The sequence below is a fragment of the Callithrix jacchus genome, chromosome 4 (genome assembly GCF_049354715.1).
Source record: "Callithrix jacchus isolate 240 chromosome 4, calJac240_pri, whole genome shotgun sequence".
Taxonomy (NCBI): Eukaryota; Metazoa; Chordata; class Mammalia; order Primates; family Cebidae; genus Callithrix; species Callithrix jacchus.
In genome coordinates this window covers 5663353-5688762 of record NC_133505.1, presented here as the reverse complement: position 1 = coordinate 5688762, position 25410 = coordinate 5663353, and the positions used below count along the sequence as shown (strand labels likewise).

Sequence of the window (25410 nt, the reverse complement as noted above, 5' to 3'; positions counted from 1 at the left end):
TGTCCTTATTTTTTAGAGACGCTCTTACTAGAATATTTAGTGTAGAGATGTCATAATGCCTGATGTATTTTTAAAGGCTTCAACAGGAATGGAGATGAAGCAAATGTGAAATGTTAACAATGGTTCAATATAGTTGATAGATATATGGGATTCTATATGGGATTCATTATACTATTTTCTCAACTTTACTGAATGTCTGAAAATTTTCATAATAAAAAGTAAAACGAAAACAAACAGATGAGCAAACAAACAAAACAATCCCCAAACCCAAAACTTTCCATTAGCTCAAAATCCAAGTTCTATCGCAAAGATGACAATTAGGTTTTGTAGGAAGCAGAATTTGAAGACAGACCCACGATTCTTGTCCCCAGCACACAGGCCCTGTGTGATTTTCTCCCCTTGGGTATAAATATGATGAGATTTTACTTCCGTGATTAAATTATGTTATATGGCAAAGCTGAGAAATTTTGCAAATGTAATTAAAGTCCTTGATCAGTTCATTTTTAACTCATCAGAAAAGAGATTATCCTGGATGGGCTGACCCAATCAGGTGAGCCCTTTAAAGAGGAGTCTATAAGCAGCGAAAGATCCTTGCTGGCCTTGAGGAAGCAAACTGCCATGTTGTGGAGAGGGTCATGCGGCAGGGAACAGTGGGTGGCCTTTAGTTGCTGAAGGCCTTGGGCCTACAACTGCAAGGAACTAAATTCTGTCCACAACCATTGAGCTTGGAAAAAGACCCTGAGCCTCAGATAAGATTGCAGTCTCAGAGGATACCTTGATGGCAGCCTTGGGCGACCCTGAGTAAAGAATCCAGCTAATTCATGCCCATGGGAGTTATAAAGTCAAAAAAATATATGTTGTTTTAAGACCATAAACTTGATTGGAAAGGACTGCAAGCCAGAGGCTGGTCTCCTTGGGAGAAAAAGAGAGCTGTGGTTGATTAGCCATGTCTGCATGGGCATGGAAATGGAGAGTGGTAGCATGTGTCCCTCCTATTGCCATTCAAGGTCCCTCTGCGTATTTAAAGGAAAGGGGTTTACGAACTTATTTTTCTTAATGATGGAATAACCCCAAAGGATTGTAAAACTGAGTCCTCAAGCTGGAGGGAATGCTGACCTATGAGAAAAGCTTCAGAGAGGCCGGGCGCGGTGGCTCACGCCTGTAATCCCAGCACTTTGGGAGGCCGAGGCGGGTGGATCACGAGGTCAAGAGATCGAGACCATCCTGGTTACCATGGTGAAACCCCATCTCTACTAAAAATACAAAAGATTAGCTGGGCATGGTGGTGTGTGCCTGTAATCCCAGCTACTTGGGAGGCTGAGGCAGGAGAATTGCTTGAACCCAGGAGGCAGAGGTTGCGGTGAGCCGAGATTGCACCATTGCACTCCAGCCTGGGTAACGAGCGAAACGCCGTCTCAATTTAAAAAAAAAAAAAAAAGAAAAGAAAAGCTTCAGAGAAAGAAGACAGGAAATGGTATCAAAGCAGATTTTCACAGTTGCAAAATATTGTTGCGAGCCAGCCTTGCAGGCTGTTGTTTGCAGTAAGAAGCTTCCTTCCCTTGCGGGTGTCTTCACTCTTTCTTCCTTTCCACTTTCTCTAATTTACTGCCTGTAAACACGCACAGATCTTTTGTGAGTTGGAAAAAGCAACCCTCCAAAGATGTCACTCGGTCCTGCTCCTATTTCTAAGTCACACTGACTCTCATGCAGCAGGGCTCTTGACCAGCCTGGAAGAATGTCAGGATTCCTTCCTTAGACACTATGCCAAAGAGGTCAGTACCAGCCTCTTCATGTTGAGCTTACAGTCAACATCGATTAAGATACCATTTCATGCAAACCCTGTGCAGAAATCAGCGCAGTATTCAGATGTTAGTCTGAACACTGCAGTCAATCTCTGTGGTAAAGCGGGCTGTTGGCGTATAGTTCCTGTTTTAACAGTATAGGCCGACTTCTCATCCGTACTAGTGAAACCATGCAGGTCTGTAATCCAGCTTTTCTCAGTGACGCATTCCACCACGGAGGTATTGTATAAAAACAGTAGGATTGCAAGTATTTTTCTATAGATATAAAACGAGGTTTTACAAAAACTGGAGTTTAAATTTAAGGTAGGCACAAGTAAAAGAAACATGATCAAGAAGGGAAAGGCCCTGAGAAAATTACTGATGGCTTTGTCAGTTATTTCAAAGAAAAAGAAGTATTCTGCTTAGTGCAGATTATTTCCTTGTCTTTGAATTGTCATTTGGAATCCAACCAGCCCAGCTTGCCTCCTAAACTAGTAGACCATGACCATGTCGGACACGTGTTCCTAAACCACTCATTCATCTTAATTTAACCATCTATACCAGAAGCTTTTAACACATAAGGAGAAGTTGCCAACCTATAATTAGGCGTAAAGAACACTGTGTGATGGGCTTCTATTTTTTTTTTTTTTGAGTTGGAGTTTCGCTCTTGTTGCCCAGGCTGGAGTGCAGTGGTGTGATGTCCGCTCACTGCAACTTCTGCCTCCTGGGTTCAAGTGATTCTCCAGCCTCAGCCTCTCAGGTAGCTGGGATTACAGGTGCCCGCCACCACATCCGGCTAATTTTTGTATTTTTAGTAGAGACCGGGTTTTACCATATTGGCCAGGCTGTTCTTGAACTCCTGACCACAGGTGATCTGCTGACCTCCGCCTCCCAAAGTGCTGGGATTACAGGCGTGAGCCGCTGCACCTGGCCTATGTTGATGGACTTCTAATGAGAACCGCACCTAGTACATAAACCAGGGCTTGTCACATTTTGCCTCAGAACACTGGTATTGTATATTTAAAATTCAAAGAATAAATTGTCAACATTTAAATTTGAGAGCTTTCACATAGAAATTCGTATTTCTTGCTTTTTTTTGAAAAGTCGGAAAATGTATCACCCCATTCCTCATGGAAACCTTCTGATGGTGTTGAATGGTGGGTGCCGCACTGTGGCGGGACACATTTTCCCACTTGCTGCACTCTCTACCACTCCCTGTGGCTTCCTCATACCGAGGCCAAATGTCAGCTGTAATTCATCATCATGGTTTCACTATCATTTTTCTCACAACAGACACAGGAAGGAAGTGAACCATTCCTTATCCCTGTGAAAACAGACCGCTTTCACTCGTTTCTCTGGCAGTCCAGCCCCTACAGCCATTTGAATTTGCACCATCTGAGATACATAAACATCTCCAGCAACAGACACACACGAGTTTGTTCCTTATTCACGGGAAAAGGTCTTGGCATACATTTGGACTCTTGTTCATTCTCAGATTACTCCAATGCTAAAAACTCCCTTTCAGTTCGAGTTCCTGTCTACTCAGCTGTGAGTCTGATAATTTAAGGAGCATACAACTGGGTCCTTTAAAGGAAATATGACTCACTGGTCCTTGACTTTCACCTTATCCAGCTACATGGCTCATAACCTGTTTGATTCAGATGTTCCATTTTTCCCCCACTGTAATAAACAAAAATTCCAATCCACATGACTCCTCAACCCACAGAAATATTTATTTGTATTTTCCATCTAGATGGAGAAGAGGCCCTGTGGCCCTGTCGTGCTCACCACTTGAGACAAAATGGATCTAGTTATGTGTAATTAGGATAGGGCTGGGAGAGAAATAGGAAGAGGGAGTGGGGAGCACAGGAAGGTGGCAGACAGGAGGAACAGGGAGAGACCGGGAGATTTCCAGGACGCGAGGCAGGGGTGCGTTGCGGGCAAGTGTGGAAAACAAAGGCAGAGAGTGGGCAACGCCCGCCGGGCACTCACGGTTGAGCTGCCGCCTCCGGATCCTGTCCCTCCATGGCCTGTTTCTGATCCAGTGTAATCGCGAAGGGAGCACCATGGTCCCGAGAGAGCGGCCTAAAACCTGCTCATGGCAAAGCAGCAAAAGGGTCTTGCAGCGATCCCGGAAGTTAAGTCCAGACGTATAAAAATGAAAAAGAAAACAGAAACCTCTTTTTTTTTTTTTTTTTTTTTAAGTATTCGAGGTTTCCGTTGACTTCTTTTATCTTGTAACTTGCCTTTCCTTTCCTTCCCTTAACTCCCGACTGGCCCGAAGGCAGCTGCTGTGCTGGGCTGCCCTGGCCTCCTGTGCCATGTTTTATGCATGAAGATGATGGGGCGGTAATTTATTCGAGCAGAGGCGATCACCGGGCTCCTGTGTCTGCCCTCACGTCAGAGGAGCCGGGCGATGGCCAGGGGAGGCAGGTGCGTCTGACTGCTCGGAGGCATGGCCTGAAATGGGAATCCCTCTCTGCAGGCAGAAATGAAGAGCAGAGCTTTCCTGCCAGAGCTGAATCACGGCGGCACCCCTTACCTTTTAGGGTGCATTATTTATTTACTGCTGGGCCCCTGGTACCCAGATTAGTGCCTGGCACTTGGTAGTAGAGCAATAAATATTTGTTGAATCAAAGAATGAATCAGTGATAACTAACACAAGTGATTTCCTGAACATACCTTCCTTTTCGCCAGTTAATCTGCCCAATGCACTGTCTTCAAATATGTCTATTTGAATTTTCTCACCCATTCTTTTTCTCCACCTATGATCGCACTTGCCCCTCGCCTACCCATTCACACTTCAAAACCTCACTTTTCCATGAGGCTTTTCTGGAGCCACAGACATAGGGCAGTCCTGTCACCTGTCACCTGCGGCTGGCCCATGTCTGCACTGCCTGAATTTGTTAGGCCTTTTGTGTGTTCTCTGGTTTCTTTCAAAGCATATATCCAGGCTGGATGAGGTAGCTCACACCTGTAATGCCAGCGCTTTGGGAGGCTGAGGTAGGAGGATAACTTGAGGCCATATCTCTACCAAAAAATTTAAATTAGTTGGTCATGATGTGTGTCTGTAGTCCCAGCTACTCAGGTGGCTGAGGCAGGAGGAATTCCTGAGGCCAGAGTTGAAGGTAGCAGTGAGCTATGATTACACTAGTGCTCTCCAGCCCGGCCAACAGAGCAAGACCGTGTCTAAAGAAAAAAGAGAAAAGAAAACATTTTTCTTGCATTTGAATAGTAAGCTTCTTGGTGGTGAGAACTGTGTATTCCTCTTTCTGAGCTGCAACATACAGGGGTTTACATGGGAACTGGTACATCAAGGGGTGGTTTGGGGCAGTTTCAGTCAGCCCCCCAAATTTTCATTAGCTCCTCCTCAAACTTCCCCCGTAAAAAGCACCCTAACTAAATACATTATGTTGGCTATAATATAATCCTTAGGTGCTCCAGCCTCTTCCAGACATGCGGCTGTGCTGAAGCCTCTCACGTAGACATTCTACAGCTGCCCCTGGCAGGGAAGGCTCAGTACATTGAGTACTTATTTTGTTTCAGGCTTTTCCTCTGTGCAATGTCAGATTGCTCCAGAGAACACAAAGTTATTGTTCAAGGCCTAAGGAGTAGTCTTACCCTGAAGATGACACTGATAAAAGCGACACCCAAGTTACCAAATTTAGCCCAAGATAACCCATAAACTTGCTGACGGCAGAAACTCTGTCATCTGTCTTCTGCGTCTCTCATGGTGTCACAAGCAGAGGAACTGGGGAAACTGCAGAGAGATGGGAGTTAAGAGGCTTGTAATTGCGACTGACCAGGTAAGTGCTTTAGGCACGTCTCTTCGCTCGGTGTCTTGTTTGCTTCAGTTAAAATGGAAATGATCTTACAGGTTTCAGAGTTGTCAGGATGGCATGAAATCAAGTAACCCTTTAGGACTTGGTGGGGTGTTGGACTGGCACCCAAGAGCTCAGGCTCCTCTTCTATGTGTCACTATGTGTGGTAGTACAGAGCAGAAATGCCTGGGTGCAAGCTCTTAGCAGCCTATTTAGTATCTTGATGACATTGACATCCTATGCCTCAGCCTCCTAATCTGTAAAACGGGGATAAGAATGAGGGCTGCTGCCTTAGGGTTACACTGATGACTTCATGGGCAAATACATGCTAAGAACGAAGAACTGTGTTTAGCATAGAAGAATTTCTCAATGTTTCATCAGCTATTAACTGGCCATGTGACTTCATGACAGTTGGCAAATTCCCTGGGCCTCTATTTCCTTATCTGCAGTATGAGGGGTTCTGGGACGCTTTATATCAGAAGTCCTGTGTATTCATTTCCTGCTGCTGCTATAACAAATAATCACAGATTTAAAGGCTTAAAACAACACAGATTTATTATCTTTCCATTCTGAAAGTCAAAGTCTGAAGTGGATCTTTCGGGGTGAGAGTCGCCGTATAGGCAGAGCTGCATTCTTTCTGGAGGCTCTGGGGGAGGGGCTGTTCCTTGCCTTCTCCAGCTTGTAAAGGCCCTTTATGTTCCCTAAATCTATTTTCTGAGTGTCTTTGTTCACTTGAGGGACCGTCGCTCTGTGCCATTGCATCAGCTGGCAATTGCAGGTTATGTGGGGTGTTGCCCATAATCGCTATTGGATATATAGGCAATTGCTCGTGGATCTTGATCCCTTACAATGTGCCAGCTCCCCAAGACTCATTTTCTGAATCAGGAGGGGAAGGTAGAGACCAAAATTAAGACAAAATCTACATGAGGCAGCCAGTGAGGTTTCCTTTACTGTTGCCACTGAGCACAGTTCCCCAGAATGGCAAATGCAGCATGAGAAACTGTATTCGGTACACTGGACCAAGCAGAAGAAAACGATTCAGAGCTTAAAGACTAGTCTTTTGAACTAACACAATCAGACAAAAATTAAGGAAAAATAATTTTTAAAAATGAATAAGCTCTTCAAAAAATAAATGATCGTGTAAAGCAACCAAACTTATGAATTATCGGCATTCCTGTGAGAGAAGGAGAAAAAAATAACCTCGAAAATATGTTTGGAGAAGATGCAAGAAAATGTCCCTAATCTTGCTGGAGAGGTAGACATCCAGACACAAAAATCCAGAGAACACCTGTGAGTTACTGTACCAAATGAGCATCACCGAGGAATGCAGTCACCAGGCTGTCCAGGGTCAGTGCTAAAGAAAACATCTTGAAGACACTTAGAGAAAAAGGACAGATGACATGCTGAAGGAACACCATCAGGCCAACAATTGATGTTTCAGAACAAACCTTATAAGACAAAAGAGATTGTGGACCTGGAGTCAGTATTCTGAAAGAAGAGAAATTTCAACCAAGAATTTCATATCCCACCAAACTAAGCTTCATAAACAAAGAGAAATACAATCTTTTCCAGACAAGCAAGTACTAAGGGAATTTTTTTTTACCACTAGAAAAGCTTACAAGAGATCCTTAAGAGAGTTCTAAACATGGAAACAGTAGAGCAATGCCTGCTACCACAAAAATAGACTTAAGTACATAGCCATCAGACTCAATAAAGCAATCACACAATAGAAACCACAAAGCAGCCAGATACCAGCTTCACAGAAGGGTCAATCACTATTAACCTTGAATGTAAATGCCCCAAACACCCCACCTAAAAGGCACAAACCGGCAACTTGGATATAAAAAAACAAGACCCATCTGACTGCTGACTTTAAGAGAACCATGTCACACATAATGACACCTATAGGTGCAAAGTAAAGGGTTGGAGAAACATCTACTACACAAATGGAAAACTAGAAAAAGTGATGATCACTATTCTTAGATAAAACACAGTTTAAACCAACAACAACGAAAAAGACAAGGGCACTACACAATGATAAAGAATTCAACTCAGCAAGAAGACTTTACTAAATATATACACACCCAACATTGGAGCACCCAGAATCTAGACCGACGGAAAGACTCATACAGCCACACAGTAACAGTTCAGAACTTCAACAACACACAACACACCAGCAGGATTAGACAGATCTCTGAGGCAGAAACCCAACAAATTCTGGATTTAAACTTGATACTTGACCAGTTGGCCCTAATAGACATCTACAGAACCTCCACTGATCAATGACAGAATATACATTCTTCTCATCTGCACACGAAATGTGTTTCAAAATCAACCACATGCTTGCCCATAAGCAAGTCTCAATAAATTTAAAAAAAAATCAAAATGATACCCACCATACTCTCAGACCACAGTGAAATAAAAATAGAAATAAATACCAAGAAGATATATCAAAACCACACCATTACATGGAAATTATACAACTTGCTCCTGAATGACTCTTCGGCAAACAACAAAATCAAGGAAGAAATCAAAAAATTATTTGAAATAGATGAAAACAGAGACACAACATACCACAATCTTTGGGTGCAGCAAAAGCAGTGTTAAGAGGAAGCTTATAATACTATATGCCTACTTCAAAAAGTCAGAAAGATCTCAAGTTAACAATCTAGTATCACACCTAAAGGAACTAGAAGAACATGACCTAACTAACTCCAAAGCTAGCAGAAAAAAAAAGAAATAACTAAAATCAGAGCAGAACTGAATGAAACTGAGACCCCAAAATTCATACAAAGGATCAATGAAAGCAAAAGTTGGATTTTTGAAAGGATAAACAAGATCGATAGACCACTAGCTAGATTGACAAAGAAAACCAAAGAGAAGGTGCAAACCAGCACAACAACAATGGTGACATTGTGACGAATCCAACAGCTACAAAGTATCCTCAGAGACTGTTGTGACCACATCTATGCACACAAAGTAGAAAATCCAGGAGAAATGGAAAAATTCCTAGAGAAAAACAGTCTCTTAAGATTGAATCAGGAAGAAATTGAAATAGAACAATATCAACTTCTGAAATTGCATCAGAATTTAAAAAACTATCCACCAACAAAACACTAGACGGATTCACAGCTGAATTCTACCACAAATATGAAGAAGAGCTGGTACCTATTCTATTGAAACTATTCCAAAAAATTGAGGAGAAGAGACTCTTCCCTAGCTGTATTAGTCAGTTCTCATGCCGCTAAAAAATGATATACCTGAGACTGGGTGATACATATAGAAAAAGATACTTAATGGACTCACAGTTCCGCATGGCTGGGATGCCTCACAATCATGGCAGGAGGCAAAGGAGAAGCAAAAGCACGTCTTACAGGGTGGGAGGCAAGAGGGCTTATGCAGGGGAACTCCCGTTTATAAAACCATCAGATCTCATGAGACGTATTCGCTGCCATGAGAACAGTTTGGGGGAAACTGTCCCCATGATTCAATTATCTCCACCTGGCCCACCCTTGACACGTGGGGATACAGGCAAACCATATCACTAGTTCATTCTATGAAGTCAGCATCACCTTGATACAAAGAGCTGGCCAAGACACAATGAAGAAAGAACACTATGGGCCAATATCCTTAATGAAAACAAATGCAAAAATCCTCCATAAAATACTACTGGCAAACTGGCTGGGCACAGTGGCTAATACCTGTAATCCCAGAACTCTGGGAAGCCAAGGCAGGTGGATTGCATGAGCTCACGAGTTCAAGACCAGCCTGGCCAACTTGGTGAAACCCCATATTTATAAAAAAGACAAAACAAAAATTAGCCAGGCCTGGTTGCATGTTGTGCCTGTAGTCCCAACTACTCAGGAGGCTGAGATGGGAGGATCATTTGAGCCCAGGACTTCAAGGCTGCAGTGAACCATAACTGCATTAGTGCACTCCAGCCTGGGTAACAGAGTGAAACCCTGTCTCAAAACAAACAAACGAAAAACAAAAAACCTAGGAAACCAAATTCAACAGCACATCAAAAAAGAGTTAGTTAATCATGAGCAAGCAGGCTTCATTTCTGGGATGCAAGGTTAACATAAGCAAATCAAGACATAACACCACAGACAGAATTAAAAACAAAAATCATTAGATCATCTCAATAGACATGGAAAAAGCTTTTGATAAAATCCAACAGCCTTTCAGGGTTTTGAAAAACCCTCAAGAAACTAGGCACTGAAGGAAGATACCTTAAAATAATAAGAGTCATCCATGACAAACTCCCAGCCAACATCATACTCAACAGGCAAAAACTGAAATTATTTCTCTTGAGAATTAGAATAAGACAAGGATGCCCACTCTCATCACTCCTATTCAGCACAGTAATGGAAGTGCTAGCCAGAGCAATGAGGCAAGAGGAAAAAACAAGTCTTCTAAATAGAGAAAGAAGTCAGGCTATGTGTCTTTGCTGGTGATGTAATTCTACACTTAGAAAACCCAAAGGACTCTGCCAAAAGGCTATTAGAACTGATAAATGATTTGAGCAAGACTGAAGGATACCAAATCATGTACAAAAAATGGCAGCATTTCTATACACCAACAATGTTCAAACTGAGACCCAAATCAAGAATGCAGTCCCATATACAATAGCTATACACACAAAAATGAAATACCTAGGGTTACATGTAACCAAGGAGGTGAAAGATCCCTACAGGTAGAACTACGAGACACTGCCAGAGGAATCACAGATGACACAAACAGATGAAAAACATACCATGTTCATGGATTGGAAGAATCCGTATCATTAACTTGGCCATACTGCTCAAAGCAATCTATAGATACAACACAATTCCTATCAAATTACTAACGTCGTTTTTTACAGAATTGGAAAAAAGTTACGCTAAAATTCATATGGCATCAAAAAAGAGCTTAGATAGCCAAAGCAATCCTAAGCAAAAAGGAAAAAGAAACAGAGGCATCACATTATCTGACTTCAAACTATACTATAAAGCTTTGGTAACCAAAATAGCCCGGTACTGGTATGAAAACAGACACATAGACCAATGGGACAGAATGGAGAACCCAGAAATAAAACCGCACAACTACAGCCTTCTAATCTTTAACGAAGTCAATAATAGTGAGCGATGGAGAAAAGTCCACACATGGTGTGGTGATAGCTATCCGGCCATATGTGAAATAAAGAACCTGGCCCCCACTGTTTCACCATATACAAAAATTAACTCAAGATGGATTAAAGATATAAATGAAAAACCTCAAACTCTAAGAATCCTGGAAGAAAACCAAGGAAGCACATTCTGGACATTTACCTTGGAAAAGAATTTATGACTAAGTTGTCAAAAGCAAGCACAACAAAAACAAAAAATGAAGTGAGACCTAATTAAACTGAAGAGCGTCTGCACACAAACTAGCGACAGAGCAAATGGACAACCTACAAAATAGGAGAAAGTATTTGCAAACTATGTATTTGACAAAGGTCTAATATCCAGAATCTATAAGGAATTTAAACAATTGAACAAGAAAATAATAACGATAACCCTATTAAAAATTAATAACCCCATTAAAATATGGGCAAAAGACATGAACGGACATTTCTCAAAAGAAGGCATGCAAGTGTCCAACAAACACAAAAAAACGCTCCACATCACTAATTATCAGAGAAATGCAAATCCAAGTCACCAGGAGAAACCATCTCACAGCTGTCAGCATGGCTATTATTAAAAAGTCACACAACAACAGATGTTGGGGAGGCTGCAGAGAAAAGGGAACACTTACACACTGTTGATGAAAATGTCAATTAGTCCAGCTACTGTAGGAAGAAGGTGGGAGATTTCTCAAAAACGTAGAATTGCCATTCTACCTGGCAATCCCATGACTCTATATACTGAGAAGAAAACAACTTGTTCTACCAAGAAGACCCACTCACTTGTTCATCACAGCGCTATTCACAATGGCAAAGATACATGGAGCCAACCTAGATGCCTAACAGTGGTGGATTGAATAAAGAAAACGTGGTGCGTATACACCATGAAATACTAAACAGACATTGAAAAAATGAAACCATATCCTTTGCAGTGACATGCATGCCGCTGGAGGCCATTATCCTAAGGAATTTAATGCACGAACAGAAATCCAAAGACGGCATGTTCTCACTTATGAGTGGGAGCTAAACCTCAGGTACTCATGGACTTAACGATGGGGACAACAGGCACTGGGGACTACTAGAGCAGGGAGGGAGGGATGAGGGCAAGGTTTGAAAAACTAACTGTGGGTGCTATACTCAGTACTTGGGTAGCAGGATCACCACACCCCAAACCTCAGTATATCCTGCACACGTACATCCTGAATCTAAAAAAAACGTTGGAAGAGAAAACAAAACTCTATTTGGGAGACCTAGAAATGGATATTGTTCTAACAGTCTCCTCTGTTCTGGGTTTCTACAATTGTTAATTGCGACACATGTCTGTTCCGTACGGCACTTAACATACATCAGATACCTGCCAAGTAGGCAAATTCCAGATGAGAGCAATCTCGGGGAAGCTGCGAGGGTACTGTGACTGCGCTCCCTCCATCACCTTCCTTCACTACACAGCTCTTGAAATTCTGTGCCAGCAATTAACTTCAGTGTGATACACAAAAATCAAGTGCTTTTTTTTCTTTTTCTTTTTTGCAATTAGCATCAGACCTTCTTTCCTCCTCATTAAGCCACACATTTCCTAAAGCCTCGGCTGCATGAGTCACCAACGTTTGTGATGTACATAATTTACAACAGCAGAGGAGAGAGAGCAGCAGGCCAGAGGGGGCGGAAAGTACAGTTGGGTCTAAAACGAGAGGCAGTTGCAAGGTTTGCATTGTCTCTACTCTTGTGAATTTAAATACAGATCTTGCCAATTTCCTTATTATAATCGTGGAAAGACTGGGGAGTGGGTGTTTGGAACAAGAAGGGTAGGACTTGCCACCATCTTTTGTTGTTCCTTCCGGTCAGGTTGGCCATGCTGGCCATCTGTGGCTCATAGTAGGGCTCCCCGTTCTGACTCTTCATGCTGTATCTTTTATCAAGTAGACACTCATGAATGCCTGGAATAAACAGCCTCGCGGGGTGTTATTCTCCCAAGGAACATTTTCATTGGTGCGAAGTGTAGAACTTCCATTTTTATTTTCTTGGGCTTGCCTTGCTATTAAATTTTCATAAATCTCAGAAAATCATGGTGGAAGCATATAGAGTCTGCAAAGAGCAATGTGTTTAAGAGAATATGTGGGGAAAGCCATAATTATGTGATCCTTTCTTCACTTTTCCTTCAACTCATGTTCAATAAATGGAAGCTAGATGTTAGACGCGGGAGAAAAAGCACCAGCATGTCTGTTTCTACTTTAAAACCATCCTGGGGAGAAACAGACCTTCAATTACTCAGTGGAGAATGGCAGCTGCTGAGCCAAAGTACGTTGTGTGACTTTTCCAGAAAGTCAGCGAGGAGGACTTGGTATTATTTTAAAATAAAAGCTTATCAAGCACCAGGAAGAAAATGATAGCACAGCACCTGAATTATTTCTCTCCTGTGGCAGATACGCACAAAAAGAACATGAGGTCTCAGTTTGCTCTTTGGAAATCGAAATGGGAGTGGGAGTCAGGTTCTCGCTGTGGGTATCTGGCTATCTACACACATTTATGGAGCACTTAGGGAGAGACAGACTGTGTGTTCTAGGCTTTTAACAGGGATTCAGTTCTCACTGTGGGCTGCCGTATCAGGATTTCCAGCTTGCGGGTGCGGACCTCCCCAGGGGCCTGCCCTCTCCTGCCCAGAATTGCCCTGCCTCTGGTTCCTGTCGACAGTAACTAGGTGTGAACTTATTAATTTAGCCACCCAGTGGCTGTCCCAAGAGCCCTCTAAATCTACAATCACTGAGGCCTCACCGAAAAGTCTTCCTTTCTTCTGCAATCAAGGGGCCAATATTTTAGCTTTTAGAATAACTTAGTATGCAAATACTGACCGATGGACATCAGTGGGGCACAGGTGTCTTTATGAGTCAGAGCAGAGACAAGAGAGAAGTCAGTTTTCTCTCTCAATTAAATCAGCCCCAGTGGAACAGTCTCAATTTAAACGGGAATGTTTTTAAAGTAGTGATCTGTTTAACTTTCGCAGTGAGCTCCCTCTGGAGAAATATCTAGATGTGGGGGAGAAATGTTTCCTTATTATGCTTAGTTTTAAAAGAGTTGCCTTTTCTTTGACCTGAATACCATGAGATGTGGATCCTTTTCAGCCTTGGCAGAAGAGAAAGGGTCGAAAGACTCCACTATTGATTGGAAGGCAGCTTCTCTTCTTTTTACCTATGAGTAAACCATGAAATCAGAATCTCTCAGAACTTCAGAGCCAATGAGACCTCAGACGTCACTGCCCCATACCTTCATTTCATGGTAGAGGGAACAGAGCCTCAGGAGGATAAATGTCTTCTCAACCGCCCCAAAATTAGTTAGTTCCTAAGGCATTAATAGTTGTTCTGACTCATAGGTCAGGGCTCTTTCTATATTCACAAACCTGATGTTTCAGTTATAAAAGGTATGTGTTCTTCAGCAATGCTTTATTTATTTATTTATTTTTAATTATTTATTTCTGTTGATAGAGACTCATGAATATTTCTTTCTTTTTTTTTTATTGCATTTTAGGTTTTGGGGTACATGTGCAGAACATGCAAGACAGTTGCATAGGTACACACATGGCAGTGTGTTTTGCTGCCTTCCTCCCCTTCACCCACATTTGGCATTTCTCCCCATGCTATTCCTCCCCAGCTCCCTGCCGCCCCCCGCTGTCTTTCCCCTATTCCCCCAATAGACCCCAGTGTTTAGTACTCCCTTCCCTGTGTCCATGTGTTCTCATTTTCCATCACCCGCCTATGAGTGAGAATATGCGGTATTTCATTTTCTGTTCTTGTGTCAGTTTGCTGAGAATGATGTTCTCTAGATTCATCCATGTCCCTACAAAGGACACGAACTCATCATTTTTGATGGCTGCATAATATTCCATGGTGTATATGTGCCATATTTTCCCAGACCAGTCTATTATCGATGGGCATTTGGGATGGTTCCAGGTCTTTCTATTGTAAACAGTGCTGCAATGAACATTCGTGTGCATGTGTCCTTATAGTAGAACAATTTATAGTCCTTTGGGTATATACTCAGTAATGGGATTCCTGGGTCAAATGGAATTTCTATCTCTAAGGCCTTGAGGAATCGCCACACTGTCTTCCACAATGGTTGAACTAATTTACACTCCCACCAGCAGTGTAAAAGTGTTCCTTTTTCTCCACATCCTCTCCAGCATCTGTTGTCTCCCTATTTTTTAATGATCGCCATTCTAACTGGCGTGAGATGGTATCTCAATGTGGTTTTGATTTGCATTTCTCTAACGACCAGTGATGATGAGCATTTTTTCATATGTTTGTTGGCCTCATGTATTCAGCAATGTTTTAAACGTTGTGTTTTATGTGTGAGCAACCAGTATAACAAAGACCATCTTTTTTTTTCTTTTTTTTGAGATGGAGTTTCGCTTTTGTTACCCAGGCTAGAGTGCAATGGCGCGATCTCGGCTCAGCACAACCTCCGCCTCCTGGGTTCAGGCAATTCTCCTGCCTCAGCCTCCTGAGTAGCTGGGATTACAGGCACGCACCACCATGCCCAGCTAATTTTTTGTATTTTTAGTAGAGATGGGGTTTCACCATGGTGACCAGGATGGTCTTGATCTCTTGACCTCGTGATCCAACTGCCTCGGCCTCCCAAAGTGCTGGGATTACAGGCTTGAGCCACCGTACCCGGCCACAAAGACCATCTTTTAAAATGTATGCTATGAAACCAGAGAGTCTCAAAAGTTTCATATAGCTTGTTCCCAAAGGGACATCTGATTAGAGTAGCATGTATTCTTATACGTGTTTAGAATGGAAGGTGAAGGAAGTGGAGGGAGATAAAGAACAATAAGGGGCCTTTTCTCCCTGACATCTCTGCCAACCCTCCTTGACTCATGAGCGTGTCCAGCCTGCTTCAGGAAAATTGACCCAGTAGCCGAAAAGTTTTCTTCCTTATGAGGTTAATTCAATTCATTTTTTAAAATTGTGGGAGGCACTGGGTGTACAAAGATGAATGATACCCTTTATTCTGGGAGCTTAAAATCCAGAGGAGAAAGTAGACAGGTACACAGTACAGGCAGCTCTCTGTATCTGAGACTTCTGCAACCCAGGATCCAACCAACCTCAGTCAAAAATATTTGAACAAATAAAAAATAAGACCGTAATAAAAATAATACAAATGGGAAAACAAAACGGTGTAAGGACACGTACACAGCATTGATGTGTTATTAGGTATTAGCAATCAAGGGATGGTGTCAAGCATATGGTAGGGTGTTTGCAGGTTATATGCAAATACCACGCTGGTTTATATCAGGGACTTCAGCATCGGAGGATTTCGTCGTCCTCAGGGGTCTGGAACCGATTCCCCACAGATATGGAGGGACGACTTGTCACTGTATTACCAGATCCAATGTGATTGGTGTCAGAACAGCAGAAGTCATTTAGGCTCCATGAAGATGAAGAACCAATTCTGACAGGGGAGGAGGTGGTGTTTCTGTGACACTTTGAAAGATGGGGGATGAGTCCAGGAGTGGAGAGGATTGAAGAAAAGGGCATTCTTAGCCAAAGACTCACAAGAGCAAAGACAGGTACGTTATGAATGGGGAGAAAGGAGGGAAGGTTGGGAACAGAGGGGGCAGCCTGTTCCAACCCAAAGGCCGGTGCTGGCCGGAGACCACTGCCTCAGGAAGCACAGCCTTGCAAGTTGCAGCACAGACAGAGAAGCTTGCCCTGGAATCAGAGGCCTCCCTCACAGCTCGGGTGCCTTTCCTCCTCGGGAGTCCACACCACAGCCGGCTTTAGCAGGAAGTGTGGCAGATACTCCACACCACAGCCGGCTTTAGCAGGAAGTGTGGCAGATACTCCACACCACAGCCGGCTTTAGCAGGAAGTGTGGCAGATACTCCACACCACAGCCGGCTTTAGCAGGAAGTGTGGCAGATACTCCACACCACAGGGTGTTGCCATGGAAATGGATCAAAGGAAGGGGATATCCGGAGAGAACAGCAGCTGCCACTCGGAGCCTCAGAGGGAGGAGAAAGGCTTGATGGAGACTTCACGCTCTGAGGTGTGGTCTTGAGGTCCAGAGTGTGTCTATGACCCAAGGCACGAAGACAAGATCTGCTACCTGGCACTAAGCAGAATCTCACATCCGAAAGTAAATATGCTGCTGTATATACAAAGAAAAAGTACCAAAAAAAAGAAATATTTTAGTTAACTGGTCAACGTATTTTTAAATGAAAGAAACTTTTACAATTATTTTTTTATATTTTTTATTATACTTTAAGCTCTGGGGTACATGTGCAGAACATGCAGGTTTGTTACATAGGTATACACATGCTATGGCGGTTTGCTGCATCCATCACCCCATCATCTACGTTAGGTATTTCTCCTAATGCCATCCCTCCCAAATCCCCCCACCCCCTGCTATTCCTCCCCTAGCCACCACCCCCCAGGCCCTGGTGTGTAATTTTCCCCTCCCTGTGTCCACGTGTTCTCATTGTTCAACACCCACTTACGCGTTAGGACATGTGGTGTTTGGTTTTCTGTTCTTGTGTCAGTTTGCTGAGAATGATGGTTTCCAGTTTCATTCATTTCCCTGCAAAGGACATTAACTCATCCTTTCAAATGGCTGCATAGTATTCCATGGTGTATATGTGCCACATTTTCTTTATCCAGTCTATCATTAATGGGCATTTGGGTTAGTTCCAAGTTTTTGCTATTGTAAACAGTGCCGCAAGAAATATACGTGTGCATGTATCTTTATAATAGAATGATTTATAATCCTCCAGGTACATACCCAGTAGTGAGATTGCTGGTCTGAATGGTATTTCCATTTCTAGATCCTTGAGGAATCTCCATACTGGCTTACACAATATTTGAATTAATTTACACTCTGGCCAACAGTGTAAAAGTGTTCCTATTTCTCCACATACTCTACAGTGTCTGTTGTCTCCTGATTTTTTAATGATTGCCATTCTAACTGGTGTGAGGTGATACCTCAATGTGGTTTTGATTTTCATTTCTCTAATGACCAGTGATGATGAGCTTTTTTTCATATGTTTGTTGGCTGCATAAGTGTCGTCTTTTGAAAAGTGTTTGTTCATATCCTTCACCCACTTTTGGATGGTGTTGTTTGTTTTTTTTCTTGTAAATTTTAGTTCTCCATAGATTTCAGTTATTAGCCCTTTGTTAGATGAGTAGATTGCAAAAAATGTTTCCCATTCTGTTGGTCGCCAGTTCACTCTATTGATAGCTTCTTTTGCTGTACAGAAGCTCTTAAGTTTAATTAGATCCCATTTGTCTATTTTGGCTTTTTTGCCATTGCTTTTGGAGTGTTTTAGTCATGAAGTCTTTGCCCATGTCTGTGTCCTAAATGGTATTGCCTAAGTTTTCTTCTAGAGTTCTTATGGTGTTAGGCCTCATGTTCAAATCTCTAATCCATCTAGAGTTAATTTTTGTATTAGGTGTAAGGAAGGGATCCAGTTTCAGCTTTCTGCATGTGGCTAGCCAGTTTTCCCAGAATCATTTATTAAATAGGAAATCATTTTCCCATTTCTTGCGTTTGCAGGTTTGTCAAAGATCAGATGCCTGCAGATGTGTGGTGTTCTTTCTGAGGCCTCTGTTCTGTTCCATTGGTCTATATATCTGTTTTGGTACCAGTATCATGCTGTTTTGATTACTGTAGCCTTGTAGTATAGTTTGAAGTCAGATAGTGTGATGCCTTCAGCTTGTTTTTTTGTTTGTTTGTTTTGCTTTTTTTTTTTTTTTTTTTTGCTTAGGATTGTCTTGGCTATGTGGGCTCTTTTTTGGTTCCATATGAAGTTTAAGGTGCTTTTTTCCAATTCTGTGAAGAAAGTCAGTGGTAGCTTTGTGGGGATAGCATTGAATGTGTAAATTACTTTGGGCAGTATGGCCATTTTCATGATATTGATTCTTCCTAACCATGAGCATGGGGTGTTTTTGCATCTGTTTGTGTCCTCTCTTATTTTCTTGAGTAGTGGTTTGTAGTTCTCCTTGAAGAGGTCCTTCACAACTCTTGTTGGTTGCATTCCTAGGTATTTTATTCTCTTTGTAGCAATTGTGAATGGGAGTTCACTCATAATTTGGCTCTCTGTCTATTACTAGTATACAGGAATGCTTGCGATTTTTGCACATTGATTTTGTATCCTGAGACTTTGCTGAAGTTGCTTATCACCTTAAGGAGATTTTGGGCTGAGACAATGAAGTTTTCTAAAGATACAATCATGTCATCTCCAAACAGGGACAATTTGACGTCCTCTCTTCCTATATGAATATGCTTTATTTCTTTCTCTTGCCTGATGGCCCTGGCTAGAACTTCCAATAATACATTGAATAGGAGTGGCGAGAGAGGGCATCCTTGTCTTGTGCTGGTTTTCAAAGGGAATGCTTCCAGTTTTTGCCCATTCAGTATGATATTGGCTGTGAGTCTGTCATAAATAGCCCTTATTATTTTGAGATATAATCCATTGATGCATAGTTTATTGAAAGTATTTAGCATAAAGAGCTGTTGAATTTTGTTGAAGAACTTCTCTGCATCTGTTGAGATAATCATGTGGATTTTGTCTTTGGTTCTGTTTATGTGATGGATTACATTCATAGATTTGCAGATGTTGAACCAGCCTTGCATCCCTGGGATGACACGGACTTGATGGTGATGGATAAGCTTTTGATGTGCTATTGGATTCAGTTTGCCAGTATTTTATTGAAGATTTTTACATCAATATTCATCATGGATATTGGCTTGAAATTTTCTTTTTCAGTGGTGTCTCCCAGGTTTTGGTATCAGGATGATGTTGATCTCATAAAATGAGTCAGGGAGGATTCCCTCTTGTTGTATTGCTTGGAATTGTTTCAGGAGGAATGGTACCAGCTCCTGTTTGTACTTCTGGTAGAATTCAGCTGTGAACCCATCTGGTCCTGCACTTTTTTTTGGTTGGTAGGCTGTTAACTGCTGCCTCAACTTTAGACCTTTCAAGGAAAGATCTAAAATCGACACCCTAATTAAAAGAATTAGAAGAACAAGATCAAACAAATTCAAAAGCTAGCAGAAGACAAGAATATAACTAAGATCAGAGCAGAAATGAAGGAGATAGAGACACAAAAAATCCTTCAAAACATCAATAAATCCAGGAGCTCATTTTTTTGAAAAGAACAATGAAATAGACCACTAGGCAGACTAGTAAAAAGATAACAGAGAAGATTCAAATAGACACAATAAAAAATGATAAAGGGGATGTCACCACAGATCCCACAGAAACACAGACTACCGTCAGAGATTACTACAAACAACTCTTTGCAGATAAACCAGTAAATCTAGAAGAAATGGATAAATTCCTAGACACTTATACCCTCCCAAGACAAACTTTCAAAAATACAAACATAAGCATTTATTGAGTGCTTACTATACACCAGAACTTGTGCTAAAGTTTTTGAGGCATTATTGTTATATCGGACCGAGCATAGAAAGTCAACACCAAGACAAAAGTATGCCAAATTGCCGGGTTTATTGCCAGCGACCACAGAGGACTCACGTCTCTCCAACCCGTGGCAGAGAGAGAAGGATGACAAGACCTTTTTATACCTGTAAAACCACCTTGGGAGTGGGGTGAGGGGTGGGGATGGGGTTGAGGGGCTTCAGACATTCCGAGGGCTTAGTGGATTCTGCAAATAACCTTCTGGGCAGAGATGAGGGTGAGGGGTGGGGATGGGGGTGAGGGGTTTCCGGACATTCTGAGGGCCAGGGACTATTTGACATTCTGATTGTTACTTAAGTGATTCACAAAAGCTAAGATTAGCATTCGTCTACATGTTGTCTGGGTAGGATGCGGATCACAGTCCTTAATTACTTACTCACATTTGGGTTAGAGACAGACAGCAGTTTCAACAGAAAGCCCAGGTGTGGTGGAGGTGTGCAGTTTTATGGGGCCTTTTCCCGTGTCACGTTATCTCCCACCTGGAAAGCCAAATCGTAAACCAAAATTTGTTTGGTGTGAGTGGAATCTGAACCACATCGTCCAGTTGTTGGATGCGGATGGTTCTTGTCACTGAGTTAGGGTAACCAATTTGTCCTGGTTTGCCCAGGACTTTCTTAGTCATGTCAGGAAATCCCTCGGTCCTGGGCAAACTGGGACAGTTGATCACTCTACGTCAAGTTATAATGACCCAAAGCTTCTCTCTCCTCTTTTAAGGGCTCACTTGTGGAGAGGACTGCACGTTTGTCTCATCGGGGCACGCTCTCTCCTGGACAGCATTCGATGAACATTGCCAAATTCCCATGTTGATATCTTACAGTCCTTTCTAATTACTCCATGCTTTTTTCCTTTATCTAATGGCATAGATTCATTTCAAGATGGTGCGGCAGAACTAGAGACGACTGGCTCGCCCCATTCCATTCCCTCTTCTCATCCGTCTTCCTGCCATGTAGTAAAAGAAAGCCCCTTCTCCAGACTCACTTGCAGCTTGAGCTCCTCATGAGACTTAGCATCTGCCAAGCGGATGCAGCGATGTGAGTCTTGGAAGGAGCCAGTGAGCAAAGCCAGCGTTGGCCTTGTGCAGGGAGAGGGGACCTTCTGGCAAGCATAGCGGCAGCAGCCAGCAGGGGCAGGGCAGCATGTGTACATTACATTCAAAGAATATTGTGAACAAAGCTGCCGTGGACCCAGCCACTTCCTGATCATGGCAGAGGCGTGGTTTCTGGGGCCCTGCTGGCAACAGCTCCCTTAGCAGACCAATTCTTTTGAGAGGTTCAGTCTAGGTTGTGTACCTTCAGCCCTCCCAGTGATTTTATGGAGCTGTTAGCAGCCATTTATAACTCTCCTTTTGCATAAACTAGTCAGAGGATTCTGTAATTTACAACATAAAAGTACAGCCTGACACAGATGGCGTATAGGATGCCATCATCAACAGCCCAATACTGACTTCCTGGAATGCTGCATTGAAAAGCATTCCGAGACCTCATCCAGGCTTAGTGAGAAAGACTGCTCTGATGCGTTAGGACCTGTTTTACAGTCCCCGAGAGAGAAGAATTGTATTTGCATCAGACTTTTGCCATCTGTGGTTGAGACTATTGACACAATCCTGTCTTTTTTTTTTTCTTTTCTTTTACATTCATACTGTCATTTTAAGATGTAGTCTGCTAAGGTGTTGATTACTCTGGAAATCAGCAATTTTAGACATATTTCTTTAACCTTAATTTTAGGAATATAAACTACAGGCCGGGCGCAGTGGCTCATGCCTGTAATCCCAGCACTTTGGGAGGCCGAGGCGGGTGGATCACGAGGTCAAGAGATCGAGACCATCCTGGTCAACATGGTGAAACCCCGTCTCCACTAAAAATACAAAAATTAGCTGGGCATGGTGGTGCGGGCCTGTAATCCCAGCTACTCAGGAGGCTGAGGCAGGAGAACTGCCTGAACCCAGGAGGCGGACGTTGCGGTGAGCCGAAATCGCGCCATTGCACTCCAGCCTGGGCAACAAGAGTGAAACTCCATCTTAAAAAAAAAAAGAAATATAAACTACAATTGTCTTTGATAAGAAGAACTGAATAATTGCTGATGTAAATTTTTGAAGAATGTAAATGCTCTGTTGAAACTTTCTTGCTTAGTAAAAATAAAGATTAAAAGATATTTTGCATTCTAGTGACTATTACATACTCACTGTTACATGTCTATGCATTACAGCACGTGTATCTTCCATTCAGAGTGTTATGAACAGGGTGACTAGGCAGAAGGGTTGAAGATCTTACGTTTAAATCTATACGTCCTATTTCTTATCATCATGACTACAGCTTCCCTTTCATATTTAATAGTTTGAGGATGAAATTTGCTTCGTCCGCTATAAAACCTGTAATATGTGTTTGTGGTAGGAAAGTACGTCGCTTCAGTTGGCCGTGGAATGTGACTATTATAGGAAACTAAATCTCACCTAAACTCCAGATGAGTCCGTGATCAGCCTTTTGGTATTTTCTTTTCCACTCTACACGTTGTTCATATTCTCTTGTTAGAGAACACTTTGGCTGGCCATTTTTTTTTAAAGGTATAACTTTTTAAAATTGTACTTTAGGTTCTGGGGTACATGTGCAGATCATGCAGGATTGTTGCAAAGGTACACACATGGCAAGGTGGTTTGCTGCCCTCCTCCCCCCATCACCTATGTCTGGTATTTCTTCCCATGTTTTCCCTCCCCACCCTCTCCACCCTCCAGTCCCTCCCCTATACCCCCCCAACTGATCGCAGTGTGTGATCCTCCCCTCCCTGTGTCCATGTGTTCTCATTGTTCAACACCTGCCTATGAGTGATTCCATGTGGTGTTTGCTTTTCTGTTCTTGTGTCAGTTTGCTGAGAATGGTTTCCAGATTCATCCATGTCCCTATGAAGGACACGAACTCATCATTTTTTATGGCTGCGTAGTATTCCATGGTGTATATGTGCCACATTTTCTTTATCCAGTCTATTGTTGATAGACATTTGGGTTGGTTCCAGGTCTTTGCGATTGTAAACAGTGCCGCAGTAGAAAGAAAATAAAGCCACTTGACATAATTTAAATACAACACAAAGCATGATTTCTTTTTTTTTTTTTTTTTTGGCAATCAGTTTGAGCTTATGAGGTTGCTTAGGTTAGCCTTGAACTGATGACCTCGCCTTCGCAAGCACCATGACCTCTGGCGGGAGCCACTTTGGACCCCCACAAAGCATGATTTCTTGAACAATTCTTAGAATTTGTGGTTCCTCATTGTTCCACCCACACCTAAAAAGGCTTATCTCTCTTGAGGGAATTTTCTCTGTTGAAGAGATTTTGACTTTCACTTTCACAGGGCAAAAAGGCGAGGCTGTAGCAGGGATGTGATGAGCGGTGCAGCTGCTGGTTGGTATGGCAGGACCCAGCTTTGCTTGTTCTGACCCTAGAGCCCGATCAGGGTGAAACCCTTGTGCCTCAAACCTGGGATGTGGGAGTAGAAAAGGAAACTTAGGAAGTTGGAAAGAACCGAAAACAAACTTCCATTTATTTTTCATTTCGTCAAAAGTGGTGTCCTCACTAAGGGTCTTTTAATTGCAAGCCAAAAAAAATCCACTCCAACTATAAACTGATCTTTTTTTAGGTGGGGGGATGAAAAGGAAACAAAAGGTGGACAGATTAGGGAGAAATAATATTGCCTTTATTTGCACATAATGTGATTGTCTCTGTAGAAAATCCAGAAGAACCAAGAAAACTGCTGGAACTAATAAGCAGGGACACAGGATACAAGATTATTCCACAGAAGTCAGTCACCTCCTTATACACTAGAGTGAACAGGTAGAAACTGACATTTACAAAAACACGATCAGCTCACGCCTGTAACCCCAACACTTTGAGAGGCCGAGGCCAGGAGTTCAAGGCCAGCCTGGGCAACATATTAAGACCCTGTCTCTACAAACAATTTTTAAAAATAATAGCCAGGCATGGTGGCACATGCCTGTAGTCTCAGATACTTGGGAAGCTGAGGTTGAAGGATTGCTTGAGCGCAGGAGTTCAAGGCTGCGGTGAGCTGTGATATGCTACTGCACCCCAGCCTTGGCAACAGAGTGAGAGTCTCTCTAAAATCAAACAAAAAAGCAAAAACAAAACCCCACGTTATCATTTATGAAAAACAAAAAGGGGTAGGTGTGTTACAACAAGGCCAGTGTATAGATGGCTATCTGAGGGTGAGGACAGCCACTGGGAACCCAGGCAGCACTCCGTCCGACTCTGCCAGACCTTCTCCTGCTCTCAGGACCCACGAAGTCTATTCTGGGCTTCTGAGCACTCAGCTGTCTTCCTGGCCTTATGGGCAGCACACAGCTCTGGAGATAAATCAGAGGACTAACTCCGGAGCTCACCCTTTAAAGCTGTGTGACCTTAGATAATCTGCTAAACCACTACAGGCCTGAGTGTCCTGTACCTTGGATAAGAGCAACTATTGTTCGGCCGGGTGCGGTGGCTCACACCTGTCATCCCAGAACTCTGGGATGCTGAGGCAGGTGGATCACGAGGTCGGGAGTTCAAGACAAGCTTGACCAAAATGGTGAAACTCTGTCTCTACTAAAAATACAAAAATTAATCGGATGCGGTGGCATGCACCTGTAATTCCCGTTACTCAGGAGGCTGAGGCAGGAGAATTGCTTGAACCCGGGAAGTGGAGGTTGCAGTGAACTGAGATTGCACCATTGCACTCCAGCCTGGGTGACAGAGCAAGACTCTGTCTCAAAAAAAAAAAAAAAAAAAAAAAGCCTGCCGCACAGCCAACACTGGATACTCATCAACTGTGGATTTGGTCGTAGGCCCTTTTTGCTCTCTGGGGCTTGGTTGACTGTTGCACTAGATCTCTGCCTAAGCTTGGCCGCCTCACAATAGTGACCTCGGTTTCTACGTCCACACCAGCCCAGTCCAAGCCAGCAGCCAGACGGAATGTGATGTTCTTCATCTCCAAAGCACATTCTTAGGAGGAGGAATCTCCTGGGCTCAGCTGGTCAGGGAGGCAAATGAACTCAGCTGTGGAGGGTTGAACTGTGCGTGTGTGTGGAATCGGGGGTCGAAAGTTATCAGGTGGAGGTGATGGTCATAGTCCTCAGAGAAGGGATATCTTTATGAGCTGGTTAATTATCCCCAGATAGGTGAGCCCAGCACCCTGGATTTTGTGGTCCTCTATGATATGT

At 42.8% G+C, this 25410-nt stretch overlaps 1 protein-coding gene across 3 annotated transcripts in view; it reads right to left on the bottom strand.

Moving 5' to 3' along the window:
• Positions 1–3935, bottom strand: part of RIPOR2 (RHO family interacting cell polarization regulator 2) — a 235789-nt gene extending 231854 nt beyond the window's left edge. For all 3 annotated transcript variants that reach the window (XM_054254767.2, XM_078368180.1, XM_054254768.2), the window contains exon 1: positions 3774–3935. In XM_054254767.2, coding sequence (XP_054110742.1) covers positions 3774–3849 — 76 coding nt within the window. In that variant the 5' untranslated portion in view covers positions 3850–3935. The remainder of the gene's footprint in view (positions 1–3773) is intronic.
• Positions 3936–25410: the final 21475 nt, after the last annotated feature.